The 15,564-nt window shown below is 46.1% G+C and overlaps 1 protein-coding gene across 1 annotated transcript in view; it reads left to right on the forward strand.

The window, feature by feature from the left end:
• MYOM3 (myomesin 3) overlaps positions 1-13,481 on the forward strand; it is a 60,211-nt gene extending 46,730 nt beyond the window's left edge. The window contains exons 30-36 of the mRNA XM_084814414.1: positions 1,997-2,035; positions 5,750-5,855; positions 6,877-7,040; positions 8,092-8,128; positions 9,379-9,401; positions 10,375-10,430; positions 11,686-13,481. Coding sequence (XP_084670540.1) covers positions 1,997-2,035; positions 5,750-5,855; positions 6,877-7,040; positions 8,092-8,128; positions 9,379-9,401; positions 10,375-10,430; positions 11,686-11,973 — 713 coding nt within the window. The 3' untranslated portion in view covers positions 11,974-13,481. The remainder of the gene's footprint in view (positions 1-1,996; positions 2,036-5,749; positions 5,856-6,876; positions 7,041-8,091; positions 8,129-9,378; positions 9,402-10,374; positions 10,431-11,685) is intronic.
• The last annotated feature ends 2,083 nt before the right edge of the window (positions 13,482-15,564 follow it).

The following is a 15,564-nucleotide window of genomic DNA, read 5'->3' on the forward strand; positions in this document are numbered from 1 at the left end:
CTCTTTGTTCACATTGAGTTCATTGAAGCTTACTCCTAGGAAAGTGAGGATGAGATTGCAGCCACAGAGTTAAAGAAAGTGCTCAGAGGCACAAAGGGTACCTCTGAGCACATTCTGAGCCTAGGAATTTGTTATCAGTGCCAGACCTGAACTGAGCTCACGGCCCTTTCACAAAGACCTCCTCCACTCCTGGTGAGCCCAGGCTTGTTTCATTTCAGCAGCCTACGTTCGATGGAAAAGGTCACTGTTGTTAAGAATTGGGAGTCAGAAATCCTTACTGATCTACTGCAGGTCGCCCAGAGATCTACCAGTAGATCTTGATCTACATTCTGCCGAGCTCTGACACAGCGGAATGATGTTCACACTTTTCTTCCCTTTGCATACAGCCTGCTGAGAAGAATCCCTGCATTTATGCACTTATTTATTTATCATTGCATTTATATCCTGCCTTTTTTCCTCTTGCAAGGAACCCAAGGCATGGGTTCCTTGCATGGTCCCCCTCCTCTCCATTGTTATCCTCACACAACAACCCTGTGGGGTAGGTTAGGCTGAGAGTCAGTGATTGGCCCAAAGTCACCCAGTGAGCTTCATGGCCAAGTGGGGAATAGAACCTGGATCTTCCAGTCCAACACTCTCATCATTTCACTGTAGCAGCCATATCGGGGGTCAGACTAAGTAGCCTGATGCAGTCTCATGCTTCATGTTCTTGCTGAGCTCTTTCTCCCTTGAATATATTGTTGTAAGCTGACGAGACACAGGAATTCCTTGTCTTGTCAAAGGTCATACAATTGTATATCTTGTTCTCTGCTGTTCTCTTCTGTTCTCTCCTTATCATGGCTACCCTATAACCCAGTTCTTGTATTATAAACAATGGTGCTAGGAGAAGGAATGTTGAGGACTGCAACCCCACGCAGGAGGGGGAGGAGGAGCCGTTTCATATGTGTCACAATGTCTATAAAACCAATGTGCTGATGTATTTCGGGGCTTCTGGCTCTTTGGAAATGATTCCAGCCTTAAGCCCGCGCGTTAAATAAAGAATCTCTTTTTCCTTCACTCCGTGGTCTCTCTGACTCTGGGTTCTGCAACATCACCACATTTCTCTCTCCTGCACAGGGGATTCTGGGGCATGTTCTAGGATGCACCCGGTTCACGCAGGGTCAGATGACCAGGCCCACTGCACCTCACCATGGCCCTGCGTGAATTGAGAGTGCCCCTAAGACTGTACTTAGCACTCCCCTATAGCTATGCAGTGCAGGAAAGGACTGGCAAATGGCAATGGAGGGCAAGATGTCTTCTGGGAAAGCATGTCTGCCATTTTCTCTCAGAGCCAGTGTGATGTCATGTTTAGTGTACTGGAATAGGATCTGGAGACCAGAGTTCAAATAGCCATGAAGCTCACTGGGTGGTTCTCTCCTAAATTACCTCACAGGACTGCTGTGTAGATAAAAGCAGGGGGAGGAACTATATGAATCAGAGGTGCAGAACCTCAGGCTTGGGAGGAAGGGAAATCTACCCCCCGGGGTCCTAATCTGACTCACTGGGATTCCACAGAATACCACACCCCTTCCCTTTCCCCCAACCACCAGTCATTAGGAGGTTTCCTGGCTTTTGTGCAGTTTTCTTCTCATTTTAAAAGATTGAAATACCCTTACTAAGGCTTAGTTACTGGCAGCAAGAGATTTATGCTAAAATATGCTGGGGGGGGGCGGTATTTTAGCCTCGCCACTTTGGCCTTTGGCCTTGCCCTCCCCTGGAATGCAGCCTCTGAGAGCGTCTCCGAAATGTAATTTGGCCCTTGGACTGAAAGAGGCTCCGCGCTGGTCTGAATCGCCTGAGATCTATATGATGGCATTCTAATTCAATAACCCCTAATATGCTTCCAAGAAACCCCAGGCTTACCAGAACACAGCTTGAAAATCTCGCCTGCCCTGGTAGCTTGGTATTTGTTGTTGCTTTTATCATTCCATGACTATTATTATTTTATTGTGTTTCGCAGCATTCGATGACATCCTCAAGGAACTTGCCAGGATCAGTAGTAAGTTGTTTGCTCCTCAGCCCACATTCTGGTGACAATATTATTGGCCTTCTATAGGGAGAAGGCCTTCTCTGTGGTGGCCCCCACTCTGTGGAACTCCCTCCCTAGGGAACTCCGCCATGCCGCCTCTTTAATGAGCTTCCGCCGCGCATTAAAAACGTAGTTGTTCGGGCAGGCATTTGAGGTGGGAGGGTATTTTTAGAAAAATTATGTTTTTACTGTGGAATTTTATTGTTTTAAACTGTTTTATTATATACTATGTACATCGCCCAGAGTGGCTGGGTGACCAGCCAGATGGGCAATTAATAAATTTTATATTTGTTGTTGTTCAGTCGTTCAGTCGTGTCCGACTCTTCGTGACCCCATGGACCATAGCACGCCAGGCCTTCCTGTCCTGCGCTCTCTCCCGGAGCATGCTCAAGTTCATATTCATTGCATCCGTGATGCTATCTAGCCATCTCATCCTCTGCCGTCCCCTTCTCCTTTTGCCTTCAGTCTTTCCCAGCATCAGGGTCTTTTCCAGAGAGTTTTCTCTTCGCATTAGGTGGCCAAAATATTTGAGCTTCAGCTTCAGTATCTGTCCTTCCAATGAGCACTCAGGGCTGATTTCCTTTAGGATGGCCTGATTTGACCTCCTTGCAGTCCAGGGGACTCGTAAGAGTCTTCTCCAGCACCACAGTTCGAAAGCATCAATTCTGCGGCGCTCAGCCTTCCTTATAGTCCAGCTCTCACATCCATACATTACTACTGGGAAAACCATAGCTTTGATTAGACGGACCTTTGTCGGCAAGGTGATGTCTCTGCTTCTTACTATGCTGTCTAGGTTGGCCATAGCTTTCCTCCCAAGGAGCAAGCGTCTTTTAATTTCATGGCTACAGTCACCGTCTGCGGTGATCTTGGAGCCCAAGAAAGTAAAATCTGTCACTGCTTCCATTTCTTCCCCTTCTATATGCCAGGAAGTGATGGGGCCAGATGCCATGATCTTTGTTTTTTTAATGTTGAGTTTCAAACCAGCTTTTGCACTCTCCTCTTTCACCCTCAACAAGAGGCTCTTGAGATCCTCTTCGCTTTCTGCCATTAGGGTAGTATCGTCTGCATATCGGAGGTTGTTGATAATTCTCCCAGCAATCTTAATTCCGACCTCTGATTCATCCAACCCGGCATTTCTCATGATGTACTCTGCATATAAGTTAAATAAGCAGGGTGACAATATGCAGCCTTGTCGTACTCCTTTCCCAATTTTGAACCAATCGGTTGTTCCATGTCTGGTTCTGACTGTTGCTTCTTGACCCTCGTACAGGTTTCTCAGGAGACAGGTAAGGTGGTCTGGTACTCCCATCACTTTAAGAATTTGCCACAGTTTGTTGTGATCCACACAATCAAAGGCTTTAGCGTAGTCAATGAAGCAGAAATAGACGTTTTTCTGGAATTCTCTTGCTTTCTCCATGATGCAGCGAATGTTGGCGATTTGATCTCTAGTTCCTCTGCCTCTTCGAAACCCAGCTTGTACTTCCGGTAGTTCTTGGTTCGCATACTGCTGAAGCCTAGCTTGTAGGATTTTGAGCATCACCTTGCTGGCATGTGAAATGAGCGCAATTGTGCGGTAGTTTGAACACTCTTTGGCGCTGCCCTTCTTTGGAATTGGAATGTAAACTGACCTTTTCCAGTCTTGTGGCCACTGTTGAGTGTTCCAGATTTGTTGGCATATTGAATGCAGCACTTTAACAGCATCATCTTTTAGGATTTTAAATAGCTCGGCTGGAATACTGTCATCTCCGCTAGCTTTGTTGTTACTAATGCTTCCTAAGGCCCACTTGACTTCACTCTCTAGGATGTCCGGCTCAAGTTCAGTGACCGCACTATCATGGCTATCAGGGACATTAAGATCTTTCCTGTATAGTTCTTCTGTGTATTCTTTCCACCTCTTCTTAATCTCATCTGCTTCTGTTAGGTCCCTGCCTTCTTTGTCCTTGATCATGCCCGTCTTTGCACAAAACGTTCCCCTGAGATCTCCAATTTTCTTGAAGAGATCTCTAGTCTTTCCCATTCTGTTGTTTTCCTCGATTTCTTTGCATTGTTCATTTAAGAAGGCCTTCTTGTCTCTCCTTGCTATTCTCTGGAACTCTGCATTCAGTTGGGTATATCTTCCCCTTTCTCCCTTGCTTTTCGCTTCCCTTCTTTCGTGAGCTACTTGTAAAGCCTCATCAGACAGCCACTTTGCTTTCTTGCATTTCTTTTTCTTTGGGATGGATTTCGTTGGTGCCTCCTGAACAATGTTACGGACCTCCGTCCATAGTTCCTCAGGCACTCTGTCTATCAGGTCTAATCCCTGAAATCTATTCCTCACCTCCACTGTATATTCATCAGGGATATGATTTAGGTCATACCTGAACGGTTTAGTGGTTTTCCCGACGTTCTTCAATTTAAGCCGAAATTTTGCAAGAAGCAGCTCATGATCTGAGCCACAGTCAGCTCCAGGTCTTGTTTTTACTGACTGTATGGAGCTTCTCCATCTTTGGCTGCAAAGGACATAATCAATCTGATTTCGATATTGACCATCTGGTGACGTCCATGTGTAGAGTTGCCTCTTGTGCTGTTGGAAAAGAGTGTTTGCTATGATCAGCATGTTCTCTTGGCAAAACTCTATTAGCTTTTGTCCTGCTTCATTTTGTACACCAAGGCCATGCCTGCCTGTTATCCCGGTGATTTCTTGACTTCCTACTTTAGCATTCCAATCCCCTATGATGAAGAGGACATCTTTTTTTGGTGTTAGTTCTAGAAGGTGTTGTAGGTCTTCATAGAACCTATCAACCTCAGCTTCTTCGGCCTCAGTGTTTGGGGCATAGACTTGAATTACTGTGATGTTGAATGGTTTGCCTTGGATTCATACTGAGATCATTCTATCATTTTTAAGATTGTACCCCAGTACTGCTTTTCCCACCCTTTTGTTGACTATGAATGATACTCCGTTTCTTCTAAGGGATTCTTGCCCACAATAGTAGATATGATAGTCACCTGAATTAAATTCGCCCATGCCTGTCCATTTGAGTTCGCTGATTCCCAAGATGTCGATGTTCAGTCTTGCCATCTCATGTTTGACCACCTCCAGCTTACCTTGATTCATTGATCTGACATTCCAGGTTCCTAAACAATATTGTTCTTTACAGCATCGGATTTTCTTTTCACCACCAGACACATCCACAGCTGAGTGTCCTTTCAGGTTTGGCCCAGCCGCTTCACTCTTTCTGGCGCTACTTGGAAATATCCTCTGCTCTTCCCCAGTAGCATATTGGACACCTTCCGACCTGAGGGGCTCATCTTCCGGCGTCATATCTTTTAGCCTTGTGATACGTTCCATGGGGTTTTCTTGGCAAGAATACTGGAGTGGGTTGCCATTTCCTTCTCCAGTGGACCACATTTTGTCAGAACTCTCTGCCATGACCTGTCCGTCTTGGGTGGCCCTGCACGGCATAGCTTATGGCTTCATTGAGTTACGCAAGCCCCTTCGCCACAACAAGGCAGTGATCCATGAAGGGGAGAGAGAGAGAGAGAGAGAGAGAGAGAGAGAGAGAGAGAGAGATGATGCGTGCAGGTACTATCATTCTGAAAAGAAACATAACTGATATTTCAAAAATCGAAAAAGAAAAAGAGGAGGCCTGATCACTTCTCTCAAGTGCGTATCCCCCCATCCCTATTTCCCAATCTTCTGTTTAGTTCTGTCTGCATCACCTCTGAAAGTCCAGCCTACTGCAGAAGGCATCAAGATCTACAGCGAGGTGAAGTACTACACAGATGCCATGAAAGCCACCTGGTATCACAAGTAAGTCTTTCCAGTGTGTTTTTGGAAGTTCCTAGCACAAGAGAGCGTGTTCTTTCACAGGGTGGGGAGAGTGTCCTGTCCACAAGTGACAAATCCTAAGAACTCAAGAGGTAGCTTTGCAACCATACGGTCGTGCCCATGGGGAAGGTTTTAGTGAGAAATTGTCTGTTTAAAAAAAAAAACACACACACACAGCCAAATGTTCAAATATTTAAAAGGTGGGAGGGTTTTGCGGGGCAGGCGGGCAGGGAAAACACAAGAACAGCGAGAGAAGGCAGCAGCCATCCACACAGAATTCCCAATAAAAATCAATATTGTCAATATAGCTTAGCTCATTACATGTTACTACTTGAGTAGAGTCTTGGGTTTCAGAGCATATGCAGAATTCCTTGCACAGAGGATGATCTGAGAGAGAGCATCCTTGGCTTCCTAATTAGATCTTGTTAGGAAAACAGAGTGAGCACAAACTCTCACTTTTATGGGTATCTGAGTTCAATAAGAGAAGGGCCCTTAATGGAGACTGTTCTTTTGCCCAATAGTGTGATACCCTCTATTTCTGATGTCAGTAGTCCGGCAAGCAAGCCAGAAAATTTCGTAGTGGCTGGGCCCACCTTCTTAACAACACTACACCTGAATTATAAAATAGCTGGCCAGTTTGAACTGGACAAACCACTGTGCAAAAAAGCTTAAGTTTTGTATGTGTATTTGGGAACAAAGGGTGAGATTTGACCAATTCAGTTTTCCCAATAGGGTGCCAATTTGCCAGATGCTCGGGGGGGGGGGGCACTAAGGGCTTCTTGTCACACATCTAATTTGAGATTTTTGTAATATACCAATGTATTTAAATGCAGTCAGTCAATCAGACTGAAAGGCGGATGGTTGATCAATGAAGAATCGTCCCCCTTGTCCCCAGTGAAGACTGAGAAGTTCTTTGTCACCGTGGCCCCCGTGCCATTGCTGTAATCAACAGACCTATTTGAAAGAATATTAAGGATAATATAATGTTCTTCTGTGTATTCAGTGACAAGCGCCTGGAAGGAGGAGACCGACTGAAAACGGGAACCACCATGGACCAAATATGGTTACACATCTTGGATCCCAAAGAGTCCGACAAAGGCAAATATACTTTGGAGTTGTTTGATGGGGAAAAGTCACGCAAACTGTCAACCGACCTGTCTGGGAAAGGTAAGCATCAGGCTGATTGCTCTTTTAATAGAGAGGCGTTGTCAGCCGGTTATGCAGGGTTTACTCTTGTCTCAACAGCACTGTGCCTGGGCTTCAGTATTCATCTCTGTGGTGCACCGAAATTAATTGTGGTGTCTCCCCAGCATGTGGGTGGATGCCATGGGTGTCCCACCTCACCCAGAGAGAATGAGTATTGCTGTACATTCACGCATAGTGGTTCATTTAAACATCTGCAGGTTTTTAATTGCCCATTTCCTAATGCTGAGATGCAAATAAGTGAACCAAGGCTCTGGTTTGAAGGCACACGATGCAGTGCTGCAGATAAGTAGGATGGGGTCCAGTCAGTGCCGTAATTAAGACCACCTGGGAGCAACAAGCAAGCCAGTCTGAGCTGCAAAGAAAAAGGTGGGATGTAAATGCTGTTGAAATAAGTAAATAAAGCACGTTGGAAGGGCTTGAGTTGGACAAAAAATGGGTGACATCCACATTAGTGAAATGTGGGAAACATTATAGGAGTAATGAGGTTTGAAGCTAAGGGAGATGGCAACCTTAGTGACCATGGTCTCATTCCCTCATCCCAATAATGCCTGTAATGTTATGGACATTGCCCCTTTAAGGCCCCCATTTGCATAGATGGGATGCTCAGGGAAAAGAATGATCAGCCATTTGAGCGGCAAGTGGTGCTCAACGAGGGAGCAGACGCCTGTGCGCCGCTGCTGAGCACTCCACAAACCGCCCAGCAGCTCGCCCTGCACCGCTCACCTGGGTCAGGCAAGTGCTGGGGGTTGGCAAACGCTGTGCGGGACAAGCGCAGGGTGGTCCATCCATCCCTACTGACAATTCCTGTTTTGGTGGCTGTTTCTGTATTTGGCTTAAAACTTAATTTAAAAAGTGAATAGAGAGGCAAACGGTTTGGAGATTAATGAAGGTCATATTCATAGCGTAGAAATCAAAGTTCTGAACTCTTGTTTTCACCAGCTGCTGTTTTCATATTTCAACAATACAGGTGGTCATGGTTCATTCGGTCCAAAACTCTCTTGTTTTTTTGTAGCTTTTGATGATGCACTGGCTGAACATCAAAGGCTCAAGTAAGTTTTTTTCCCCAAAAAGGTTTTCTTTTTTTATAGAAATTTCCCATTTGTCGTTTGTCTGGGGCTCAATGTACCCCTCTGCCACAGGTTTTGTAACCTCTCCTTTCTGGGCATGCTCTGATCATCTGCGGATATTCTGTATGAATTCTGGAAGCTGTTGCCCTAACTGTGCCAGCATTTGCACCCTGAGACAAAATTTGCACCCTGGGAGGCATAGGATGGCATTTTCTGGTGCTACACCAGCCTGACCAGCCAAGCATCCTAATAGTCCTTTGGAGCAGCATATTTTTCAGGGATGTAGCATACGCAGCACACAGTTCTGAGAAGCTTGGGACCCCCTGAGGTACCACAGAGGGATGCTGGGGGACCAGTTGCAGGTCATAATAAATAACTGCCCATGAAGGAGCATGCCATCCAGGAAGTGTGCCATGCATGCTCTCTAGTAATACCACAAAGGATTCTGGGAGCCAAGCTCTTCTCAGAACTTGTGATAGACTTGTATGCAAGCTACTTCTTGCTGTCTATCAGCCCCCTCTCATCAGCTAGCTGAGTGTCACCTTCCCAAAGCTTTGGTATGTATTGCATTCAAAAAGCTGGAGAGAGATTCCCAGCTATCACGAGATTGTCTCCTGTCAATAGCTCCCATTGATGAAGATCAGCTGATCATAGAATGATGGAAGGGACCTCAAAGGTCATCTAATCCAACCCCCTGCCAATGCAGGGAATCCACTACCACAGCACCTCATCATTTCTTCAAACTGCTGCCAGATTGGAGCTTGCCCCCAAAGCACCAGTGGCTGGTTTTGTGAGCTACCAACTAGCACAGTGCCTGTGTGGTGGGTGAGGTGTCATGGGGTTTTATTTGCCCTACATTTGGGATGGGTAGCTTTGTAAGTACTATAATTTTAATTTTGGAGGGGGTTTTGTTAGATACTTATGGTGGAACTGTTCTTTCTTATTAATAAACCAGTGTGTGGTGTAGTAGTTAGGGTGTTGGACCAGACCAGAGTTCAAATCCCTGATTAGCCATGAAGCTGATTGTGTGGCCTAGGATGTTGGCCTCCAGCCTTCCCCCCCGTCCTCAGCCTGACCTACCTCGCAGGGTTGTTGTGTGGGTTAAACGGGATAACTTCATGGAATGGGAGAAGGGTATAGAGAATTAGGATTGCAGCCTCTTTACTGAGTATTAGATACACATTTAAGGAGAACAAATACATGTTTAATTTTTATTTCATTTTTCATTTTAGGCAAGCGGCTGTTGTGGAAGAGAGTAAGTATATGAAGGCACATGTTGTTGATCAAACCAAAATATATCCAAGGCTCTTGTTTGTATTGTATATCATACTGATCCAAGCTCCCCACTTTCTTGAGTGGTGGGCAGTTCCGGGGGCAGTTCTACCGGACTTAGTTCCCTTTGGATCTGAGAGCACTGGAGACGTAAGGTGTCTTTCTAATAATTGCTGTATTTACAAGTTTACAAGCAGAATGTATTGGAAGCAAACAGACATTCCTTCAGCAGGCAGCAAATCCCCAGACAGCATCCTGTGCAATGCCATTAGCCCTTGACCTTCCACCAAGGCTGCTCCTCCAGTTTCACATGACTTCAGCTGGAAACTCAAAGCCAGCCTTCCCCAAGTGCCCTCTAGATGTGATGGACTACAGCTCCCATCAGACCAAGCCAGTGGCCATGCTGCCTGATGGGAGCTGTAGCCCAACACATCTGGAGGGCACCAGTTTTGGGAAGGCTGCTCTAAGCTCAGACTTCAGGCTGCTTCTTGCTGTCTATCTGCCCCCTCTCATCAGCTGGAGACGTGTATTGCATTCCGAAAGCTAGAGAGAGATCCCCAGCTATCACGAGACTGTCTCCTCTCATTGGCTCCCTTTGATGCAGATCAGCTGGTCACAGAATGATAGAATTGGAAGGGACCTTGAAGGATAGAATTGGAAGGGATCTTGAAGGTCATCTAATCCAACCCTCTGCTGATGCAGGGGATCTGTTACAGTGGCATCCCTGATAGGTGGCCATCCAGCCTCTGCTTAAAAGCCTTTAGCGAAAGGGAGTCCACCACCTTGTGACACAGTCTGTGCCACTGCCTGGCCTACGAGCCTGCAGCCTAACAAAGGAACTATTAGCCAGTAGCTGTAATTCTATTAATATATAAGGAAAGTAGACACCCCTGTCTTGGTGACAAAACGGAGGCTAGAAATTGAATAAATAATAATGATATCTGTTCTTCTGCCAGACCGAGCCAAAGTTGTCCGTGGCCTTCCAGATGTTGCCACCATCATGGAGACTAAGGTAACGCCACTGTTAAGGGCAGGCCCTTTCCACCCCTATTAATGGGGGAAACAACATTTTGCTGTGGGTGCCCTAAACTGTACCAGATACAAGTTTCCCCTGTCTTCCTGCTCCATTTCCTTCATAGCAACAAGATCTTGAAGTCTCTTTCATATTTACATGTGAATATTTACATACACAGACACACACACACACACACAGGGAAAAGACAAACAGAGAAAACATCCTAAATTGTAATTATTTAATAATTCTTGGACATTATCTCAAATTTTACCAAGGTGATCTAGTTTGTCCCTCTGATTTACACACGACCCATTCATCAGCCACCGATCATGAGATCGGTCTTAACTAGATTTATTCTACATCCCGCCCCACTGTGGATGTGATTGTGGCAGACCCGCGTATAAAGAAATGGTTCCCCATGTATCTCGTGCAGTTTGGGCCTCAAAATGCCTGTCTGCGCTATCGACTTGGATTGGCTCAATAGCTGTTCCCTCTCCCCAGTCTGGGATCTATAGGTCCGAGAAGAGAGGGTGTAGGTTCTCTACCAGAGAATTCTCAGCATCCCCAATAAGCTATAATTCTGAAGATTCTTTGTGGGAAACTGTGATGGGACAGATTCAAATGTAGCAAGAAGCTATGGATCATCCTTATGTGTACCAGGGGATGTTTCCAGGCAAAGCTTTCATCACGCCATCATCTTGCCTGACTCATGGAATTTTATGGGGGTCAAGATGGCAATGTCTTGCACTCATAAACCTCCCCTGTTTTCCCACAGCTTCTTCTGTCTTTTTTCGTTTTTCATGGAATATCTGTTAAGGCTAAAAAGACGGAATGGCTGTACGATGCTTTCAAATGGTTAACACTAGGATGCCTCCATCTGGAACCACCCTAACTCTGGCAAGCCCCTCCCTTTCCTTCCTGCTTCGCACATGAGGGGAAAACATTTAAAGTTTCTGGTTATGGCTTGTAACAAATCACAATTCCCTGTATGGGGACAAAATGGAAAACTATGTTTTGTTACAAACTGGGACTGAAAGATTAAAAAACCCTCCCTTACATGTGAAGGGGGCAGAGCACCAGTTCACACACATAACAAACTATACTGACATCTCAATTGTGCATGAGTGTTAAATCAGTTCTGTAAGTTTATAAGGGTAGACATACAGAGACCTTCCATGTTGGTATTGCCTTTCTTTGTCAAGCCTGAATTTCTGCAGCTAATACTTCGTTTGTTCATTTGTTTGTAAAACAGACTCTGTGCTTGACATGCATCATTTCTGGAGACCCATACCCAGAAATCACTTGGTATAAGAACGAGAAGGTTATTACTTTCAAAGATCGGTACAAGATGGAGGTGAAAGGGACCATTATCACAATCACCATCGAGAACGTCTGCAGTGAGGACTCTGGGAAACTCAGCATCCACGTCAAGAACAAATGGGGCTCTGAAACAGGCAGGGTTACCCTCAGTGTGTACAAGCACGGGGAGGAGCCGAAGGAACTGAGAGAGGAGCAGGCCTTGATTGGAGCCAGACCTTAGCTCGGAACCTTGGTTCAATTCCAGAGCTCACCTCTGGGCCACACGAAGCAAGAATTCGTTAGAAGAGCTTGGTTTTCTTTCATTTTGCCAGGATGTTTCCCTCCCTCACCACCACGTGGCCAGCAGCAGCTCTTATGCAGCTGGATCAGTGCTTCCAGGGCAGATTGGCTGGAGCCCCAAAACTTCTTGTTTTCGAAATTAAGCACAAGCAGAAATAAATCCCCAGCCCTGCATTAAGAGAATTGTTGGGACTGTTAATAACCTGTCAGTATTCTTCAGCACAGCATTAATACACACACACACGCGCACACACACACACACACACACACACACTCACAGATTATCACTTGATGGGGCAGTCTTCTAGTGAAGAACATGCATATGCAAACTATCCCAGGCAGACAGAAAAGAAAATGTACTTTAGAGAATGGAAAGATGCACGCACGCACGCACGCATGCACACAACACTACACTACTCCTGGATCTCTTTTCAGTGCAGACATGGGCCGAAGCTGGACTACAGATCAAGGTACAAGCAAAATGTTTAGTTTGTTTTGAAAACAGGCTGACATGCTGAATTGGTTTTTCATAAAACACACTCCTCATATCAAATATCTGTAGCATTAGTAGTAGTAGTAGTAGTAGTAGTAGTAGTAGTACTGTTATCCCATCCTCCTAGGAGTGCAGGGTTGTAGACATGATTCCCTTCCCCCAGTTTTATCCCCACAACACCCCCGAGAGGTAGGTTAGGCTTAGAGGTTGTGTCTGGCCCAAGGTCACTTACCGTACAATCCTAGACATGTCTACTCAGAAATGAGCCCCAGTGAGTTCAGTGGGGCTTACGTCCAAGTAAGTGGGTGTAGGATTGCAGTCTTAGCAAGCTTCATGGCGGAGCTAGAATCTGAACCTGATCTCTCAGCCCAAACGACAATCCACAACACCACACCAACTCTCCTATGGATGCTTGTAGCAGCAACTCTGCTCTGGACATAGTGGTCAGTGATGGGGCCAAAGTCCAGTGATCACTCAGAGGGTGGCAGGTGCAGAAGCAAACTCCATTTTATTCCTGTAGTGCTATGATTTGAGTGAGTTTAAAATGCAAAAGTGCACATGCTCAGAGTATATCTTTTTTTTAATCAAACAGTTTTGTTGTTGTCCTAACATATCAGGAATGTAGAGGCAATTTAAAACATGGAATGGTGGTTGAAGGGTGGGTGAGAGAAATGTCAGTTGTATGCTTCACTGAAATAGTACACATGGCCATCTAAAGGGGCCCTCCTTAAGACATTTCAGTCCAGGGTCAAAAATTACCTCGCTACCCCACTAGTACTCAGCATGAAGTTACATATAATCACAGACACTTTCCAGAAGGAAGGGATGTGTGGACTTTGATTCATTTATTTCCTAGTGTTGCTGATCAAGAATCTGTACTTCATGTTTTGTTGTTAATGCTATACCTCTAAAATGTATCTTAAATAAACAGAAAAATGTGGAGGTAATGCAAGAGCAAAGTTGGTGAGGTGTACATTTCTGTTGGAGAGGCCTAAAACCCTCAGTGCTACACACCTGAGGGGCCATCGTCCTAGACCTGAAGAAGAAAGAACACACGTCTTCCAGCTTCCCTCCACTGTTATGAGTGCTAGAATGACAGCTGCCATTCCTTTTTGAAAATCATTAAATCAAAAACCTCTTGAGTTTTTGTGCATGAAAGCAGCTGTGGCCATTCTGCATGTCTCTGCACTCTCCCTCTCTAGAACTAAGCCAGGTTCGCTAGCGTAATGTAGCAGACCCACTGGCTCATGATCAGCTTAAATTTTAGCTCTCCAAGGTCAGTCCAGGTGATGAAAGGTAACAGAGCAGAGTTGAGCAAACCTGCACAAAGCCAATGAACTTTTCCAGCATTACAGCTAGGGATGCTGGAGAAATCTGCAATGGCTTCAAATGAGTTTGGATTTCTATGGATCCAACCTGCAGATTTCACAGCGGATGCCTTTTTTCCGAGTCACATGGACTTGCCAACTGGTTTTTCACTTTTGGAGCAGATTTGCGCAAATTTCCATTACCGGTAATGCTAACTAATGCAGATTTGCTCAAGTGCACATTAACACTAGTATGTATTAGTGTAAGTAGAACAAAATTCTAATTAAAAAATCCAATTCCATCAATGAGCAGATGACGGAATGAAAGCCCTCACAATCCACAAAACACAGACAAAATGGATTTAACAAAACTGTACAACCCTAGTTACAGTCAAATATGGCCTGTTGGAGCTCAGTGTTTGAGCAGCAAATACTCCTTAATGGGACTGAAGGGTCAGTACTTTGCAGATGCAAAGCAGCTGTGTGAACCAGCCAGGAGTAACAGTGTTTCCTTTCTTACTTTTTGGCATAGGGGATGAAGCTCTTCCAGAGATTCATAGGGGAAAGCAACAAAGTTATGAAGAAAGGAGGAATTTTTCTTCAGCTCAGACAGACAGACAGATGGACACATATGAAGCTGCCTTATGCCGAGTCAGACCAGCATAAGGCAGCATTGGTCCATTGAACCCACTATTATCAACACTGACTGACAGCAGTAGCTCTCCAAAGAGTCCTTCCTAGACCTACCTGAAGATGCTGGGGAATTGAACCTGCAACCTTGCGGGTGAAAGGAGGGGGGAAATGATGAGACAACATGAGTATTTTTGGTGTAAAATTGGGCCACATTTTATTTGAGAAGTTACAATCTGCGAAGGAAGCAAAGGCGGGCACATCTATACATCAGACTAGTTTGGCCTTGTATTGGAGGAGACATTCGATGCCCAGGGGGTGACGCAATCGGTCACCACCCTGCAGGTATTCCCAGTTTTGGGTCGGGAGGCCTTCCCGTGTCACACACACACACACACACACACACACACGGGCCATGGAACCCGAGTGGGTGAGGAGAGTTGGCCTCAAAAGGTAAGCTGCATCTCCCAACTTGGGCCACACAACCCTGAGCCGGAAGTAGGGATATACAAATCCCTTGCCTGGCTCCGCGCATGGGCATCCGCGGTGGGGGGGAGGCGCTCCGTCCCTCCCCCCAGAATCCTCCCTGGCCGGCTCCACGGAGCCGCCAGCTGGGGCCGTCCACAGCCAGAGTTCCAGCCACGGCCAGGCTGCTGCGGCCGCAAATGGTGGCCGTTGTAGCGGCCGCCATTTGCATCCTTGCAAGCAGCCGTGATAGGCTATGTAAGTATTTACATAGCCTATCATGGCAAAGAGCAGGGACGCAAATGGTGGCCGCTACGCCATTTGCACCCCTGCTCTTTGCTGTGATAGGCTACATAAATACTTACGTAGCCTATCACAGCTGCAAGGCCGCAAATGGCGGCCTCAGCAGCCTGGCTGTGGCCAGCCGGGATACCAGCCACCGCCACCGCTGCCGCCACCACTGCATCCACCCCAGGTAAGTTCCATCATGGGGGGATTTCGCGGGGGGGCGGGGGGTGAGAGGCTGTTCCACCACGGATTCCGAGGGGACAGATTCTAAAGAATCCAGCCTCACTGGAATCCGTGGCAGAATTCTGCCACGGGCCTTACCAGTCACCTGAAACAGTGCCTCCAAATG

Source organism: Heloderma suspectum, chromosome 10 (assembly GCF_057233095.1).
Source record: "Heloderma suspectum isolate Gila_16-S chromosome 10, 16-S_ref, whole genome shotgun sequence".
Lineage (NCBI taxonomy): Eukaryota > Metazoa > Chordata > Lepidosauria > Squamata > Helodermatidae > Heloderma > Heloderma suspectum.